At 43.7% G+C, this 19995-nt stretch overlaps 1 protein-coding gene across 9 annotated transcripts in view; it reads right to left on the bottom strand.

Moving 5' to 3' along the window:
- The window catches only part of tns1a (tensin 1a), a 64769-nt gene that overhangs the window by 35841 nt on the left and 8933 nt on the right, over positions 1 to 19995 (bottom strand). For 5 of the 9 annotated variants that reach the window (XM_089000734.1, XM_089000743.1, XM_089000753.1 and 2 more), the window contains 2 exons: positions 4988 to 5102; positions 3355 to 3392 (listed from right to left, as the gene is read on the bottom strand). In XM_089000734.1, the coding sequence (XP_088856860.1) occupies positions 3355 to 3392; positions 4988 to 5102 (153 nt within the window). Of the gene's footprint in view, positions 1 to 1487; positions 1754 to 3354; positions 3393 to 4987; positions 5103 to 19995 lie in introns of those variants that run through there. The other 4 variants (XM_089000788.1, XM_089000796.1, XM_089000770.1 and 1 more) reach the window with 2 other exon arrangements.

Below are 19995 nucleotides of genomic sequence, written 5' to 3'. Positions count from 1 at the left end.
ACGCTGGCTCTCTGTTTTCCTTGGAAAGGGAAGAAATCCACAAAGTGCCGTAATGGTGAAGAGAGTGCCTGTTCATCTGTGATTTGACATTTTTAAATGAATGTGGAATGATTCTGCACATGCTACAGTACAAATCCCCTAAAACACACGAAATAGGTTTGAGTTGGGAACTATGTGGATATAACTTCTTAACACAGAATCTATTGGCTGCATAAATGTCATCTATTTTCATCTCTTCTTAGGAAGGCTGATGTAAAATCTCCCATTTTAATTTCTGACATGTATTGTAATTTGAGCAAGGTATAACATGCCGGCGGCCTAGGGCACAACATACTCATATATTGAGTATAAACTCTCCCCCAACAGCCGCAGTTGTGTGGCGGCTTTGTGGTCAAAAAGGAACTTCATAAAATGACGACAAGATGCTAAACTGACAAGAGCTGGGTTGAAAGAGAAAGTCGTTGCGTCACAATCAGGCTACAGTGGGTGACGAGTCAGTCCAATCATTACTGATGCTACAAAATATACTTGAAATGAGAAATTGATGATGATAATGATGATATGTGTAAGTTCAGCACACCTTGGACGCTGAAAACCTTCTGGCTGGAAACGCCACAACCATAATTGGTTGTTTTAAAATGTTTTTGTATTCTTTCACTCATGGGGATATGCAATTGGAGAATACAGTAAAGATATGCATTGTGATGGAATGCAAGCTCATGAAGCGCTATAAACATATTTTGGAGCTGTCTTTGGACGCAGCGGCCTCGTGTATGTTTCTTCAGTGAAAACACCGTATTCTACACACTTTCATGGGTCAAGCTTGTTACTCATTGTCGGAGGGACTGTGTGGATCCATGATTCGTACTGTCTCCCATATTTCCCTTGGGGTTGTTCTCGAATGGGTAAACATGTAACCTTCCCTGAAGGTTCTATAAGAAGAGACAAACAGCTGCTTTATTAACATCGGTTTTCTCCTTAGGACGCTCAGGGGACACATGAATGACGCTCTTGTTATGGGCAAGGTGAGAAAAAGGTGAAATATTTTTCTCTTGAGGTTAACAAGCAAATTAACTCATAACTCATATTGGCAGGCTGTGCTGTCCCAAAAGGTGATACATTAAAACTGAATTCCCACGTTTTGTTAAGAAGCAGAGGACCTACAAGCCCCCCAACATCCCCACCACTCAAGTTTAGATGCTGTTGGTCAACAGCAATTATTTCAGAAGTGAAGGGGTTCACATTACTTCATTTTATCTTGTGCGGTTTCCCCGTTTCTTTTCCATACACTTCAACTACACTTTGATTGTCAATAATCACATTCCTTTTAAACCATATTGGAAGGCACTTCCTCATTATGTACATCTATACATCAAAAACAAAACAAAACATTAATACCAATTAAAAAAGTCTTCAAGTTTCTCTCAACACTAAATTCCATTTCCATGAACATGCAATTGGTGAACGTACCCTAAAACAACTCTTACCTGCATGCACGAGCTCATTCCTCTCTTCTGTGCTGCCCGCTTTCTAGCTTTGCATTTCCACGGGCTGCACAACACCCACCGACCTCACCCCCTCACCTCCACTGAGAGGAGAGAGGCAAAAGAAGGAGCGCCAAATACATACACTTGTGACCACCTCCTCAGTCATAGGCCTCCCCCAGCCCCCTCACTCCAAACACCGGCAATAATCCCGGACGCGTGCCAGAAAGCTACTGAAGTCGAATGTGTTCAGCCACTGGACTGAACCAGGAAGCACTTTGTGTGCTGCTGGCTCAAACTCCTCTATCAGCTGCCAAGTCGAATCCAAACACACTATATAAGGCCAAGAAAGCAGCTTGGGGCTGTTTGGCGCCTAAAGCAAGTAACTGTATCCCTCCCTCTCTGAGCCCTGTCTGTCTAATTCCCATGTCCGCACTCCTTCTGTCCGCACCTTCATTCAATGCAGCGGTTGAAAGAGAATAACTGGCATTGCATTAGAAATGTTGTGAATCTGCGTGGCGGGGAGGGTAGAATTAACCTATCGTGGCACAGTGAGTCAGTGGCAAGGCTGGAAGTTTGGCCTTCCTGTATACAATGGATCCTGGATTGATCCCACATTCCTAAAATATGCTTCTTATGAGAAGATAAGCATTCAGTTATGCTCTCTCACCCTACTCTTTAGCAATATTAGGACATCGAATATTGATGAATCCACATGGGCAAATCGCTCCTCTGAATCTCCCCAAATGCCAAAAATCACTGCACTGATCATCCAAGACACATGTCCAAGGCGAAGAAAAAAACACAAGAACAGGGAGTGAGAATGACTTCTTGCACCAAAATAGATAAAAAAACTGCCACAAAACTAAATTTGCTCGTTGCTGTGGATATATTGAATATTAGGCATGCAACATGCTGGCAACATCAAACCTTCTTGACATTCTCATCCAAATCGTTATAGACCCCATTAAAGCGCCATAAACAGCATAATATGTATGAACCACCTGCATTAACGTATTCAAGCAATAACGTGCATGGTTAATGATGTCAACAATGGAATGTTAAAGCCTCTACTAAACAGAAAATCAAATAAATGCGACCACTGACACATTTACTCGTACAAGGGTATAGATAAAATCACAGTTCTCACATAGCTGAGGGATTGAATGCGTGTGTGTGCGTGCGTGTGTGTGTGTGTGTGTGTGTGTGTGTGTGTGTGTGTGTGTGTGTGTGTGTGTGTGTGTGTGTGTGTGTGTGTGTGTGTGTGTGTGTGTGTGTGTGTGTGTGTGTGTGTGTGTGTGTGTGTGTGTGCATGTGTGTGTTTAAGGCTCCTATATACAGATTTGGGCAAAGAGAAAAGCAATGAAAAAAGTCTTGGGTGAGAACCTGGGTAGGCTGATTTACCCTATTTACCCTAACCAAACCCTAGCCCAAACCTTAACCATAAACCCTAACCCTACCCTCTAAACCTAAACCTAATCCCCAAAACGAATCCCTAACCCTAAACCCTAAAACCTAAACCTAAACCTAAACCCAAACCTAAATCTAAACCTAAACCTAAACCTAAACCTAAACGTAATCACTCAATCATTTCTCCGGGTGTACCTCATTGTCTTGTAATTTGCCTGGATGAGGTTCCTGCTTTCACTCCTTCTGGGTCAACTCAGTGGAGTGTGCCATATTTTGTATCCTTATGTTTCTTTCAATTGTGATTTTATTTTATTTTATATTTTTGGGGGTTTCTGTATTGTTAGTGAGAGACTATCCTGGATAATGCCCCGTACTTGGGTACACACTGTACATCTGATGCTTGAGCCCAAACATAAAACAGAGAAACGATTCATACAGCAGTCAGTGGTGAATGTCTTACCTTCACTTCACATTTTTTATGGCAGGACAGCTGACAAGCTGCAACAAGAAAAACAAATAAAGTACTAATTTAAAACAGATTCTTATCTTACAGACAGTGTATTGTCGGCGTTCATGTTTCGGCGTCTACTTCCGCCTTCACAACACAATACAACAATATACAGTACTACGTATTTGTATAATATCCAGGACAGTGCAAGAAAACACATGCACACACTGTCATGCTTTCTGTCCAGCTTTCTCTGAGCAGTGAGCTGGAAAGGAAACTACATCAAGGTCAGCCTCCTTCCTTGTACAGTCCATGTTTAAGTATGGTACTGCCCCCACGTGGCTACCATATCATACGACAACCCATTTTAGCATATGACAATGGAATTAATTTTATTGTAGGGGAGTCTCAACGTTATCTTTCATATGGGGATAATGGTAGAAAAATTTAGATATGCAAGGGATTTTCTAATTCGTTACCATTTAATACATTTCATTAGATGAACACAATTTATCCGATCATGAGGGAAAGAAAGACATATCTCTCTTTAAAACAGCACGGTAAAAGATGCTTTGGGATGTTGAGGTGGCCAAGTTTACTTCAGTTCAAATGGAAACTGATTCTCAGTTCAAAAGTTCAGAACATGTAAATTTCTCCACTGTGAGACTAATAAAGGCATATCCAATCCAATCCAATCCAATCCAACAATGAGAATGTAGTCACATAGCATTTCACTGACTTGACCTCTCTGTCATATCATATCAGGCTTGACATCACACAACTCCAACAAGGGAAAGTACCCCCTTGTTGTCTTTCAGTTCAGAAGAATCAAGCAAAAGAACAAAATAAAGTTGTGTATTTTGAATGCTTCCAGATTCAGATTATTTTATTTTGTGTAACCACCCGATATATTAACATTGAGTACATTTAACGGACCATATAGAAACCAAGATCAATTGGAGGCATGTGCCATATTTACGCAAGCACCGCTTACTGCCTGGAAACGCAGTGTACAGAACAAAATAGGGATGACGGCAATTCTCTTGCACTTTTCCTGACATTTCTCAATTTTCTCTGCCCGTTCTGCCCCTTTCTACCACCCCACTTTCCCTCTTATCTAGGCTAAGTCAGCAGCAGCTGCAGTAGCAGTGCTAATTTTAACAGCAAATCCTTAGCCAAAGCCCCAAATTGGCCTGATCTCCTACTGCTACAGCTTTCGTTTTTTTCATCATGGTTTTGCCTGCAGTTAGTAAAGAAATATGCCCTGCAACCACAAAAGAGTAGACATATGGTGGTGACCCCCGACCCCCGAAATAAAAATAGAAAAGCCCCACGCTGTATGTGCTTTATCATAACTTGCAAGGATTTCCTGAACATCATCAGCCTCCATTCAGTGAGGCCTGGTAATGTTTCTGATAGGCGCGATAGCAATTTGCTGAACTAAACGGACAAAGTAGGTCGTCTGCAGTCGCAGCCATTCCCAGCGCATCAAAAAAAGCAAGGAAAAGGTTGCCAGGAGACACACCTTCGATTGATTGTCTAGATTCTAGAAGAATGTGAGAAGAGCTCTATCCGGAGTCATAAAACACAAGCTGGATTTAAGCAAATAACCCATTGGTGTAGGAGAAGTCCCGCTGGCACTCACCTTTGCAGATGAGACCCTCCTTTGTGATGGCCTGCTTGCATATATCACAGCTCTTGGCCTTCTTGAATGGCTTCAGCTTAAAGGAGTGTGTGTGGACCCCCTCCAGCTTGTCGGGCTGAATGGAAATGGAAAAGAGGAAACTCTCATCACATACACACGTGGTCACCTCAACATTGTGCAATGTCATCTTAACATGAGGATGCTAGTTAATTTCTAACAAGCATTGCTTAATTTTTGGGTCTAAAACAATTATTAAAAAAAACAAATCAAAAAACAAAAAAAAAAACAAATTAATATGCAACGTACATGAAGTGCACAAAGCCTGGCAAAAATTATACAATAACAAAGTGCTCATGGTATGTTGAAGGGTTCTTTGTTGTTTTCCTTATTCAAGATTTTTTTTCGAATCTCTAAGTGAGATTGAACTCTTCAAATTGTCCCTAGGTAGGAGTGTGAGCATGAAAGTTTGTTTGCTTGCATGTGCCTTTCGATTTGCCTGATCACCGGTTCATGGTGACCACCGCCTAGTACCTAAAGACAGCTAAAGACCCTAGTGAGGATAAAGTGGTTCAGAAGTACGTATATCAAGTCCGTGTGTGTGCGCGCTAGTGTGTGTGTGCGTGCGTGCGTGCGTGCGTGCGTGTGTGTGTGTGTGTGTGTGTGTGTGTGTGTGTGTGTGTGTGTGTGTGTGTGTGTGTGTGTGTGTGTGTGTGTGTGTGTGTGTGTGTCTTTCACATTAGGGAGACGAGGACCAAAAATTCTACTGGACGGAATAATTTTCCTCTCCTGAGCTGTCATGTTCCCATCATCTCCCTTGCCTGAGGCCACCTCCTCCTGAGTCATAGTAGCAATGTGATTTCCTTTGGTTCTTTGTGCAGATTGTCCTCAATAAGATCGGTAGGGCAGGCTCTGCCAAACAGCAACTCTTGGTTGAAAACATTTTTTTACACCACCTTACCCAAATGGCTCCCTTAACATGTGCCATCCAGTCAGTTGATGGTGATAGGGACACAAAATTCAAATTGAGCATTTTGTAACCTTATTCACTCATTCACTGCCAGACAATGTGCAATAATGTGTCCACTCCAGTGCCAGGGTTTTAGTCATTGTCCCTCAAATTCCAGGACCCATAGTATATTGAGTTTTAGGACTACATAAACATTCAATGCAGCGTAAGGAACCTTAGACCACAGGTGTCAAAGTCAAGGCCTGGGGGCCAAATCCGGCCCGCCACATCATTTTATTCGGCCCGCGAAAGCAATTCTAACTTGTGGAATTCAATGATGCTTGTTGAAGTCCGAACCAAAATTTCAAATTGTCCCATGTACGTAAACCACAAAAACAGTCATTATTTTTTACTTCAAATTTGAAAACTAGTTATTCATTATTTTGTTGTGTGCTATGTATATAATATGTGGAGATTATGAAACATTTACCGTATTTTCCACACTATAAGACACACCTAAAAGCCTTCAATTTTTTTTTAAAGCTGACCATGCGTCTTATAATGCAGTGCAGTGTATATATGGATCAATATTAAGCCGCAACAGGTCTTGCAACTTCAGTAAGCAGCCGAGATTCCATTTTCCCCCGTAGAAGAAGTAGTGCGCGGTGCATGCTGGGATATATAAAACGGCGTCAACAGAGCATTAAAAGCTAGACTGAGAACTTTGTGGAAGCAGTGGATGCAGAAGGCGAACACACGTTCACCAAGATGGGGAGACAGCGCCAGACGACATACGCCACGGTCTGCCAGTGGATCGTAAATGTCCACTATGTGATATAAATGTTGCACTACATGTTATAGCTTGCTGTTGTTAAAAATACGAACACTTTATCTCAGAGAAAATAATAAAACAGTTTGTAGTACGGGTATATGCCACACTGCCACATGACGTGCCACGTGACGTCGCGGCAGTGTCGTAAAGCAGGATTGTTTACGGCATCAAGTTGAGAATGCCGCAGTTGTAAATAAAGACCATTCGCAGGCAAGTCGTCTCTTCTCGTGCCTCCGACATAACACAGTTGTTTATTCATTTTGGGAGTGAATGGAGTTGTCAGAAAGCTTATTTGTAATCTATTAATCACGTTTGACTGACCTATCTGACTGTTTTGTGACATTGCCTTTAGCGCAGCATCGCCTATAAGCAGCGTCTAGCACGGTCTAAGCAGCGTCTAGCACCGGATGTTATGTAAACCCAGCCGCTACTGTAGCGCCTTATAATGCGGTGCGCCAAAAAAGTTGTAAAATAAAAATAAAATAAGTTGTAAAAAATAATTCATTGAAAGTGCGGCGTATGGTGCGGAAAATATGGTATGGTATGGCAAAGTGGAATGATGTGCAGGCTTTTACCGAACAGTTCCATCCAGAAAGGTCTGTGGCTATGACAATCATCAACATGATGAGCGATAATGTGATGCCTCAGCTTCGTAAGACCTTACAAGTCAGAAAGCAACAGGTGTCAATTAAGAGGTTTTTAATCAGCAAAAATGATGAGGAGTCTCCAAAGAAAAAAGAAGAGAAGCCACACCAGAGGTTAAGTTACCAACAGTCCTTATGGAAGGTGACTCTCCTTCCATAAGCCATCAACGACCATCAAAAAGGTAAATATAACTTTATTTTACAGCAGTTTATATCTTAAATTGCAGTCCTCATGTAATGCGCCTCTCTTTCCAAACAGCAATTCCCTTTGACCTTCGACCTCCAACGCCATTGCATCAAGCCATAAATAACCATCACAAATGTAAATAAAGTGACTTTATGATACAATGCAGTGTATTTCTTTCATTACAATACAATAGCACATTTATTATACATAGAATAAGGTATGTTTTGTGTAGATTTAAGGCTTATTTAGTTAAAAAGTATATTTTATGGAAACCCGGGAATGGATTATTCCCATTTTAAAGGTTTTCTATGGGAATTTTTTTTTTAGATACACACTTTTCGTCTTACACACTCTGTCTGGGAACCAATCAAGTTCGTAAGTTGAGGTCTCACTTTATTGGTTTATACAGTTTTGCGCTTTAACAGCAGCTGAAGCTGGAACAAAGCGCTGACATGGAAAAAAGGGGAAAATATTCCCCCTTGTTGAGGGGTAAAACATTGCCAGAGGTCTGGCCAGCGTTTTATCGGCACCCATGCAAGATAAAACAAAACCCCAACTAATTCGTGAATGGCACTCTCCATCATATTTTTTATTCCCGAATAAATTCGGGAATGGCAATAAATGAGATAATAATCCTGCTTTTCTCTAAATGACAAGATAAAAATATATAAGAAAATCCCCAGTCCCTCTGCAATGTTGGCTTCCCTGAAGACGCCTTAGAGAGAGAATTAAAAATTCTCACGAGAAGGAGAAAATGGAAGTAATGGAGGTAAAAAAAGAGGGCATAAAAAGAGAGTGGGTGGCCCAAGAGCTGAGAACAGACAACAAGGAGAGGTATGTTTCTCCGAGCATTGGAGACAGCTCGCGCAGTAAATCAACTATTGGCGCTCCTCTCCGCTAGGTGCACTTAGCTAATGAAAAGCAGGACTACACAACTTTAACTCCACTTCACTTTAAGCACAGAAGCAAGACCACAAGAAAGGCGCGGGAGAGTCAGACCCAAAGACCCCAGCGTCTAATTTTCCACACCATCAATACGAATCTCTGTGGCTGTGTATGTAAATAGTACCAAAGCATGAATGAATTCAATGAAAGAGCAATAGCACACAGCAGAGCACCAGCGTCTGACAGCCGAACAATTTGAATCTACAACAAATAAAACATTTTTCGAAATGGCCCACCTCATGCACACCTGTATTGTACAATTAATAAACAAGCATGTTTGACTTTGGCAAAGTTATGTTGGAAAAAAAACTCAGCTATGTGTAGAAATTTATGGACATTAAATATTTTAAGAATGACTTGCTGTGAAGTTTGTGAAATTTGCAAACTGCTACAAAGTACATTAAAGTCTGACTTTTGCTTGTGTTGCAATAAAGGGATTGATGTATTTTTTTTTGCAGTCCATTCACAAATTTATTCGGGAATTGAAAATGAGACGCGGAGTGCCATTCCCGAATTTGTTCGTGTTTTGTTTTTTCATGCTTGGGTTCCGATAAAGCGCTTACCATGGTCTTTGGCAATGTTTTTTTCTTGCCTCATCATATTGCCTTTTTTCCCCATGCATGGACCCCATTGCAGCTATTATGAAATATCTCATCAGTGTATGATACAAAACCAGCATATTAAAAATATTGAACCATATGTGCCCAGGACCAGTTCTTGACAACCTCTATTTTTAACGTTTTGTTTGATGGCCACTACTTTGAGCCAAATGATCAGATGGTCATTTCTTATAAATAAAATAATTCCACCAGAAATAATAGTGAACGTATCTGTGGTCCTGAAAAATATTTCATCAATATGCCTTACATCTTGCAAGCAAGTAATTAAATGATGCAAATTTCTCAATTGTGGGACGAATAAAGGTTTTCTGATTCTGCACTAGGTAGCCTCGGTAGAGGAGAAAATTGGAACTTGTGTGAGACATGGCATGACTGTATTGGACCAAGTGAGCATAAGGACGATCAGGCATCTCAGAAGCAAACATGGCGTGCAGCTGGAGAAGTCCTGCACCACCCTCAGGATTAAGAAAGAAAGCAATCACACCTGCTTTCAATTTCCACCAAACTGAAAACCTGCCTGAATCAAAGAGTACCCTTGTGAGACAGACTGGGCCAACGAGAAGGGCAAAAGCTCCCATATGCTGGGCATTTAGTATTGCATGCTGTGGTGCATGTATAATTCCCTCCAATTTCAACTACTCCAAGGGCTTAAATCAAGATGCTGCACGAAAACAAATTCATGAGCCACCTCCACATGTAACTGGTTAATGCAAATGGACCACGGCTGAAGGACGGCTACTTGTGGCTCTCACAAAACTGCACTGCAAGATGTGACTCTTTTGCCGAGCTGAGCTCAGCGAGAATTGAGTGCCTCTTTCTTGACTGATTACACATTCCCTGATAATTGTGAAAAAGTATTAACATGATCAGTGTTTTCACATAAAAGCAAATGGATATCATCTAGTACGTATCACAACATATAAAAGCAATTTAAGCAAATGTGGTGTTTCATAAAGTGATATTATGTCAAGCTAGGTAACATGTCATTGTCTAAAGTTTCCTTTGGAAGGCTTTGCCAACAAGTTATTTCCCCTTTGTGTTAAAATGCATCATGGGAGTATGGATCGGTGGACAAGAACATGGAGAAGACTTCCCGATGTTTTATTAATGATAGCGCATCCAGTCAATCCCAGTAGACTGTCTCTCTGGGCCTGACGCCAGATTGTAGGTGATCGCGCAGAGAAATGCTGTGTGGTGACAGCTCTGCGAAGCTTGTGTTAGTATGATAGCCTCAACCAATACAAAGTGGAACGAGGGTGCCATATGATCAATACCAGGTGCGGCAGACAAATGAATCGATGAGCTGTAATCATGAAGTCACGACCACTTAGAGTATGATTGTTGGGGTATCGTCTAATGTCGTGTAGATGTGGTGATTGCTAATGCATCAAGACACACACACAGAAGGAGGCAAAGCAGTGCTTTGAAATGCAGATTGTCAGAGCATCTGTGCAGCATCATGTCAAACACAACTTTGTGGAAGGCGCCTGCACAATCTATGACAGGATCGCTGCGCTACCTGGCTTACAGAAGCGTGGAGCAAATGAAAACAAACGTGCAGCCTCCAAGCAGACTTCCTCTGACCGCCGCAAGCCAAGATCCAACACAAGCAATGACAAGAGGTGCAAAGTGCCGCGACGCACGCGATTGGCATGTTTGGCCAGAGTGGCAATCTCAGAGGAGTGGTGAAGTTACACTGGCTAAAAATGTGGAGGCAGCCAAACAGACTGTGGTGATCTTCAGTTTTATGTGATGTGAACTGTGGGCAGACATCAGAATACCTTTGTTCGTCCCACAATGGGAAAATTTGCAGTCCACAGCAGCAATTGAAAAGGGATGGAGTTGGGGTGGGGTGAAAGGATAGAAAACAAGATATTCTAAGCATAACAAAATAAAATATATGACATCTGCATTATTAGGGCATTCTGTACTTCAAATAAACATAAGCCTTCATGTCATTTTGTCACGGTTTTGCGAGGTGGTGATGGCGGGTTCGGATCCCAAAAAGCAGGCAGGAGGGAGCAGGAGGTTGTTTGACAAATTGTATTAAAATAAAGTCAGCAGGAACAAAATGTAAAACATCAAAATGATCTAAATGGAAAATATACAAAGTAGCAAAAGAAGACCAGAAGTAAAAGCCCGCCAAGGTTAAACAAACACGTACATGATGCATGCTGCAACCAAGCAGCAAACAAACAATGAATCGGCACCGGATGATCGTGCCAGGTGTCCTTTTAAGTGTTATTGATTATAACGACCAGCACCTGCGAGGCTGCCGGCAGGGCTGACGTTGCTACCCGCTGGTCGCCAATCTGATCGGGACGACCAGCACCTGTGCAGGTGCAGGCGGGGCCGACAGCGCCCCCCGTTGGTCGCCAACCAGATCATGACAGTACCCCCCTTCAAGGGGCTGCTTCCAGAAGTCCCAACAGTCTCCCAAAAGGTCCACTCGCCAGGGAACGGTCGGTGGAGAGGGCAACCGCTGCCTCTCCAGCACACGACGGGCGGCGGCCTGATAGGAACGGGACTCGGCCTGGGGTGGACGAAGACGCGGCACGGATCGTCGTGGGCGTGAGTGCGATCCCTCTCGCACGTTCACACGACGGCGCATGGCTCTGCGTGGACGTCGAACTGCCAGGCGCAGAATGGCACCCCGTACGGCCGTATGGGACCAGGTCTCGGCCGGACGCCGACGTGGGCGTAAACTGCCTGACTCCGGGGGAACGAGACCAGTCCAGAGCCGCTCCGGGATCCAGCGGTGAGTGGGGTCTCGGACTGACGTTGACGCGGACGTTGCACGGCTCGTCGTGGATGAGACTCAATTCGTCATGCACGACGACAGCGTGGCTGGACGTGGGCGTGCAATGCCAGTCACCCAGTGTCACCCTGGACGGCCACCTGGAAGGAGGTCTCGGCCGGACGTTTACGTGGACGTTGCGGCTCGTCGAGTGACGCAATTCAAACTCGACGAGGCTTGCGCTAACGTGGACGTAGCATTGCCAGGCACAGGGTGGAAATGAGACGGGTCCGATGTACCTGCGGGATCCGATGGTTGGCCGATTCATTCTGTCACGGTTTGCGAGGTGGTGATGGCGGGTTCGGATGCCAAAAAGCAGGCAGGAGGGAGCAGGAGGTTGTTTGACAAATTGTATTAAAATAAAGTTCAGCAGTAACAAAATGTAAAACATCTGTCGTGCGGCGATACAGCAAGCAGGTGGAAAGTTGATAAAAGTTCACTCAGCCAGATGCAGGAAGGGTATTGTGAGTTTTCTTTATTTGAAGTTGATATTGGTTTTCGGCAGGCCCCAGGTAACACTGCTCTCCAGGTTGTCCTTTGTCCCTCTTCTTCCTCCTCCAAGAGACTGGCTCAGGCTGGCTTTAAAGGTGCTTCACCTGAGCTTCTGGCCAATCAGGTCCCAGCGGCAATTGGCCATTCCCAGGTGGTTGCAATCACCTTCTCAATCAGTCTAAATCAATTAGTGGTCGCCCAACTCTACTGTTTTGGATGGGGAGAAATGTGCACCTTTCTCCCATCCAAAATCCAGAACACACAAAATTATTTAACATTTCTTTTAGCATCATGACATCATTCACCCCCTCTCCTCAGAGTTCAGACATTCTTGTCAAATAATCAGCAATAACATTTGTTGTCAGGGCAGAGAAAGTCATATGTGACAGGTCCTATTCTCCTAGTCACAGCGTATGGGCCCTGCCACTTTGCCAGTAGCTTACTTGATCCCATATGCAACAATATTAACACCTTCTGTCCAGGGTGCCAATCTCTCCCTGATAAATTCTTGCCGTTATTCTCGCTGGAGATCCTCTTCCAGCTTCTGACATTCTGCATCTTCCGCTTCTTTCTGGAATTCTGGGTTCAGAAACCATGGGAATTGCAGCTTGTCTTAGATGATGAAACTGTGGAGGTTGGGCATGTTAAGTAACCCAACTTGGGAGTTTCTTGTGCGGGACGAAGGTTCGTTGGCCTGGCTGTTCGAGAGTCAGCGCCCCGGGGCTGCGGTCCCAGAGGAGGATAATGTTAACTAGATCGACTGTCAAATGTCCATTCTTACTTGTTGGGTGCATCTGATCTCTAGATCTGTTCAATCAACATCACCTCTTGTCTGAGTCTTAGGCTTCACCACTGGTTCCATCTCACTCTGCTCAGTTCCATCCTTGGCTTGGCAACTGTCAGACGCCTCATGGAAAAGAAGAACGGCATCTTCTTGGGGCAACTCAAGCTTCTGGTTTCCTTGATCCCCTTCAGAACTCTTCAGTCCAGTTTGGTTGGCCCGTGCTACACAACTTCTTACTCGTCCCACCTTCTTCCTCTCGGCTTCCTTCTATCTTTTCCACTTCAGCAAGGCGTAACGATCCCACCTTCTTCATGCAGGGTGAAACCATCCCACCACTGCCACCAATTGTCGTGCGGCGATACAGCAAGCAGGTGGAAAGTTGATAAAAGTTCACTCAGCCAGATGCAGGAAGGGTATTGTGAGTTTTCTTTATTTGAAGTTGATATTGGTTTTCGGCAGGCCCCAGGTAACACTGCTCTCCAGGTTGTCCTTTGTCCCTCTTCTTCCTCCTCCAAGAGACTGGCTCAGGCTGGCTTTAAAGGTGCTTCACCTGAGCTTCTGGCCAATCAGGTCCCAGCGGCAATTGGCCATTCCCAGGTGGTTGCAATCACCTTCTCAATCAGTCTAAATCAATTAGTGGTCGCCCAACTCTACTGTTTTGGATGGGGAGAAATGTGCACCTTTCTCCCATCCAAAATCCAGAACACACAAAATTATTTAACATTTCTTTTAGCATCATGACAACATCAAAATGATCTGAATGGAAAAAATACAAAGTAGCAAAAGAAAACCAAGTGTAAAAGTCCGCCAAGGTTAAACAAACACGTACACAATGCATGCAGCAAACAAGCAGCAAACAAACAATGAATCGGCACCGGATGATCGTGCCAGGTGTCCTTTTAAGTGTCATCGATTACAACGACCAGCACCTGCGAGGCTGCCGGCAGGGCTGACGTTGCTACCCGCTGGTCGCCAATCTGATCGGGACGACCAGCACCTGTGCAGGTGCAGGCGGGGCCGACAGCGCCCCCCGTTGGTCGCCAACCAGATCATGACACATTTAACAACATGAATGTCAACAGGTCACAAACTGACTTTGACAGTGTCAAAGGTCAACCGTTTGTTTTCATGCGCACATACAAATGTGCAATGTAATTCCACATTTCCTGTTTTGGGTGGCACAGTTCACACATCCATCTCACAGTTCTATGATTTGGGGATCGTCATGTGTGGAGTTTGCTTGTTCTCCACCTTCCTCCTGTCCCCGGCGCCCGAAAATTCACCCGTCCAACTATTCATTCATTTTCAGATCCATTTTGTATTCAACATAGGTTGTTGGGGTGCTGGATCCTATCTCAGTTGTTTTTGGGCACATTCCATACCTTACCCTTTACCTAACGTCAGGGATATGCTCAATCCTTTCGTGATGACAACTCATCCCCCAAAAAAGTTGCATTGGATTTTTGGTCATTTCGGTTGTAAGTATGATTTCAACAGAACATCGCCAAATTAATGCTAGCCTGTATATCATACTGAATAATACTGTACTATCATCTTCTTCTTTTCCTTTCGGCTTTTCTTTTCTGGTGTCGCCACAGTGAATCAGTGCCCTCCAACTTACCCGGTTTTGTGCATCCTCTTCTCTCACACCAGCTACCTTCATGTCCACTTTGACAACATCCATAGACCTCCTCTTTCGTCATCCTCTCTGTCTCCTGCCTAGCAGTTGAAGGCTCAGCATCCTTCTTCCGATATAGTCTCTCTTCTCTGGACATGTCCAAACCATCTCAGTCTGGCCTCTCCGACTTTGTCTCCAAAGCCTCTAATAGGAGTTGTCCCTCTAATGTATTCATTCCTGATCCTATCCAACGTGGTCACTCCCCAAAAAACCCTCAACATCTTCATATCTGCCACCTCCAGCTCTGCTTCCTTTCTTTTCTTCAGTGGCACTGTCTCCAGTCAAACATCATGACTGGTCTCACCACATTTGCTTTCATATTAGCTGAAACCCTTCTATCACACTATCATGACGACTAAAAATAATAGGAGGCATTTACACAAAGTAATGCCTATACGACTTGCCTGATTTTGATGAGAAGACCGTCACATTCAAGCTGAACGTGTGTGATTCTCATTCATGTCATTTCAAATTCATTGAGGGGTCTTTACAGCCAAAAAGTACTGTGTCAATGTCCCAATATTTATAGATCTGACCGTATCGACTTCATTATGTTATTTTCAGCCACTGTTAAAGGGGGCTACTAAGTCCCTCCCCATTATACTCAGCCCAAACCTTTACTCTGGCACCTTCCTGCTGACGTTGCCGCCTTGTTAGGAGGTGGCGCCGAGCAACAAACCTTCACAACTTTTGCCATCGGAACATTCCAAAGCAGCACAGCATCAGTGGAAATAAGCTCTTTGAAAGTTATCTTCATGTATTGTTTGGGAACATTGCAATTGTTTACTATGAGATGGTTTTGGAAGGACTGCTGGAATAGAACTTTGTGTGTGTGTGTGTGTGTGTGTGTGTGTGTGTGTGTGTGTGTGTGTGTGTGTGTGTGTGTGTGTGTGTGTGTGTGTGTGTGTGTGTGTGTGTGTGTGTGTGTGTGTGTGTGTGTGTGTGTGTGTGTGTGAAACTGCAAGCCTTTGGGAGGATCCTACTCTGAAGACACAAGTAACTTTAAATGCCTGCTTTCTGCGCTTTTCATACATATGTTGAGCAGAAACTTGATACGCGCCCTATCGGAACGTTTGCCCCATGAGTCACATACAAATGATTTCACATTTTGATTGTGTTGAAATGTCCAATGTTTCATCCCCTTTATCCTTGTAACTGGGACTCCCTCACTAATCTGGAACAGCAATTTCCGTCATTTCCAGCTCAGCTCAAAAAATGATCAAACCTGTTTGACATGGATCGAAGAGAGTTGATACAACTTTCACAGAAATGTTTATTTTCTTAACATTAATCCTAAATATGATGGGTGAGCACGCTGACTTCACAGTGCAGAGGTTGTGAGTTCAAATCCCGCTCTGGCCTCCCTGTGTGGACTTTGCATGTTCTCCTCGGGCCTGCGTGGGTTCTCTCCGGGCCTGCGGTGTCCTCCCACATTCCAAAAACATGCATGGCAGGCTGATTGAACACTCCAAATTTACCGTAGGTGTCAGTGTGAGTGTGAATGGTTATTTGTTTCTGTGTGCCCTGCGATTGGTTGGTAACCGATTGGGTGTCCCCTGCCTGATGCCCGAAGACAGCTGGGATAAGTTCCCATTGCAACCCCAGTGAAAATGAATGAATGAATGAACGATCCCTCTCACAGTTCTATGATTTGGGGATCGTCATGTGTGGAGTTTGCTTGTTCTCCACCTTCCTCCTGTCCCCGGCGCCCGAAAATTCACCCGTCCAACTATTCATTCATTTTCAGATCCATTTTGTATTCAACATAGGTTGTTGGGGTGCTGGATCCTATCTCAGTTGTTTTTGGGCACATTCCATACCTTACCCTTTACCTAACGTCAGGGATATGCTCAATCCTTTCGTGATGACAACTCATCCCCCAAAAAAGTTGCATTGGATTTTTGGTCATTTCGGTTGTAAGTATGATTTCAACAGAACATCGCCAAATTAATGCTAGCCTGTATATCATACTGAATAATACTGTACTATCATCTTCTTCTTTTCCTTTCGGCTTTTCTTTTCTGGTGTCGCCACAGTGAATCAGTGCCCTCCAACTTACCCGGTTTTGTGCATCCTCTTCTCTCACACCAGCTACCTTCATGTCCACTTTGACAACATCCATAGACCTCCTCTTTCGTCATCCTCTCTGTCTCCTGCCTAGCAGTTGAAGGCTCAGCATCCTTCTTCCGATATAGTCTCTCTTCTCTGGACATGTCCAAACCATCTCAGTCTGGCCTCTCCGACTTTGTCTCCAAAGCCTCTAATAGGAGTTGTCCCTCTAATGTATTCATTCCTGATCCTATCCAACGTGGTCACTCCCCAAAAAACCCTCAACATCTTCATATCTGCCACCTCCAGCTCTGCTTCCTTTCTTTTCTTCAGTGGCACTGTCTCCAGTCAAACATCATGACTGGTCTCACCACATTTGCTTTCATATTAGCTGAAACCCTTCTATCACACTATCATGACGACTAAAAATAATAGGAGGCATTTACACAAAGTAATGCCTATACGACTTGCCTGATTTTGATGAGAAGACCGTCACATTCAAGCTGAACGTGTGTGATTCTCATTCATGTCATTTCAAATTCATTGAGGGGTCTTTACAGCCAAAAAGTACTGTGTCAATGTCCCAATATTTATAGATCTGACCGTATCGACTTCATTATGTTATTTTCAGCCACTGTTAAAGGGGGCTACTAAGTCCCTCCCCATTATACTCAGCCCAAACCTTTACTCTGGCACCTTCCTGCTGACGTTGCCGCCTTGTTAGGAGGTGGCGCCGAGCAACAAACCTTCACAACTTTTGCCATCGGAACATTCCAAAGCAGCACAGCATCAGTGGAAATAAGCTCTTTGAAAGTTATCTTCATGTATTGTTTGGGAACATTGCAATTGTTTACTATGAGATGGTTTTGGAAGGACTGCTGGAATAGAACTTTGTGTGTGTGTGTGTGTGTGTGTGTGTGTGTGTGTGTGTGTGTGTGTGTGTGTGTGTGTGTGTGTGTGTGTGTGTGTGTGTGTGTGTGTGTGTGTGTGTGTGTGTGTGTGTGTGTGTGAAACTGCAAGCCTTTGGGAGGATCCTACTCTGAAGACACAAGTAACTTTAAATGCCTGCTTTCTGCGCTTTTCATACATATGTTGAGCAGAAACTTGATACGCGCCCTATCGGAACGTTTGCCCCATGAGTCACATACAAATGATTTCACATTTTGATTGTGTTGAAATGTCCAATGTTTCATCCCCTTTATCCTTGTAACTGGGACTCCCTCACTAATCTGGAACAGCAATTTCCGTCATTTCCAGCTCAGCTCAAAAAATGATCAAACCTGTTTGACATGGATCGAAGAGAGTTGATACAACTTTCACAGAAATGTTTATTTTCTTAACATTAATCCTAAATATGATGGGTGAGCACGCTGACTTCACAGTGCAGAGGTTGTGAGTTCAAATCCCGCTCTGGCCTCCCTGTGTGGACTTTGCATGTTCTCCTCGGGCCTGCGTGGGTTCTCTCCGGGCCTGCGGTGTCCTCCCACATTCCAAAAACATGCATGGCAGGCTGATTGAACACTCCAAATTTACCGTAGGTGTCAGTGTGAGTGTGAATGGTTATTTGTTTCTGTGTGCCCTGCGATTGGTTGGTAACCGATTGGGTGTCCCCTGCCTGATGCCCGAAGACAGCTGGGATAAGTTCCCATTGCAACCCCAGTGAAAATGAATGAATGAATGAACGATCCCAATGGCATAAATAATTTAAGGCAGTTATTTTTTAACTCACTATTGATATAGTGTATATTGGAGCATCTGAAGTAAAATCATGACTTCATACTGTTCCGAATTCAACCATGCGTTTTGAGAAAATACTTTAAGACTTTTAAGTTCACACGAAAACGTTCCAACCAGAGTCGCAATGTATTTTGAACTTTCACACTCACACACACAGACACACACAAACACACGCACACACACACACACGCACACACACGCGCACACACGCACACACACACACACACACACACACACACACACACACACGCACACACACACAAATAGACACAGATACACACACATGCACACACGCACACACACACGGACACACACTCATAGAGATAGAGCGAAAACACCAAAACTCAAACTGGCTGTAAAAGTCCAATCAAAGCCTGATTGATTTTTCACAGCTCTTCAGGGATTTGGTAGAGTCAATATGGGACTCTGTTAGACAACAAAAGACATGATTGATCCAACATTCATATGAGCTTCCAGTGCTTCCATGACTGTGTGTTAGGATACAGCAAAAAATGGAAAGGAGATATATGTACTACTGGACCCTCCGCACCCTGCCCACCACCTTTTCCAGCTACTCCCCTCAGGCAGGCGCTACCGATCCATGCGCACCAAATCCAGCAGACATTTAAACAGCTTCTTCCCCCAAGCCATTAACTCTTTGAACTCTTTCAACAGTAGCCAAAATGGAACTGTATAGTGCCACTTAGCAGTTTTTTTGACAACGATACTAGTGCAGCGTGTTCTACCGGAAACAAATTCCTTGTGTGTTCTACATACTTGGCAATAAAGATGATTCTGATTCTGATTCTGATTCTGATGTAAAAAGAAAAATAAAAACAGTTGCATGTTAGCAACGAGCGCACAGATGCTACTGTCGGAGTGCAGCTTGTCAGCGCCTCACATCTAATATTCACTCCCCGAGTATGGACGTGATAAATCATTAAAAGGGTGTATTTGGGGAGCTTTCTTGGAACCAGCCACATCACTCTTGCGTGTTACTCTTCAGAGCCCTTGAGGTGTTTTCTTCCCCATGTTCGGTTTACAATCGAATGGTCACTCCAGTGGTCACTCATGTGGAACTTTGCCTTTACTAAGTCTCGCTTGGCATTCACACTGCATGGAAAATTATCCACTTCTGCATCTAAACATCACTCTCATTTACTGCAAGATTTAAAAGTAGGGCACGCACAATGTGTATCCATAATAAATGGCAAAACCCAAGGAAAAAATCCAAATAATTTCTCAAGGTGTTGGGAATATATATTTAAGATGCTTAAAAAGATTGGTAATGTCTGAT

Source organism: Hippocampus bargibanti, linkage group LG01 (assembly GCF_051943395.1).
Source record: "Hippocampus bargibanti isolate YZ-2025 linkage group LG01, ASM5194339v1, whole genome shotgun sequence".
NCBI lineage: Eukaryota > Metazoa > Chordata > Actinopteri > Syngnathiformes > Syngnathidae > Hippocampus > Hippocampus bargibanti.
The sequence above is the reverse complement of the archived record's forward strand: the minus strand, read 5'-3'. Positions and strand labels throughout refer to the sequence as shown.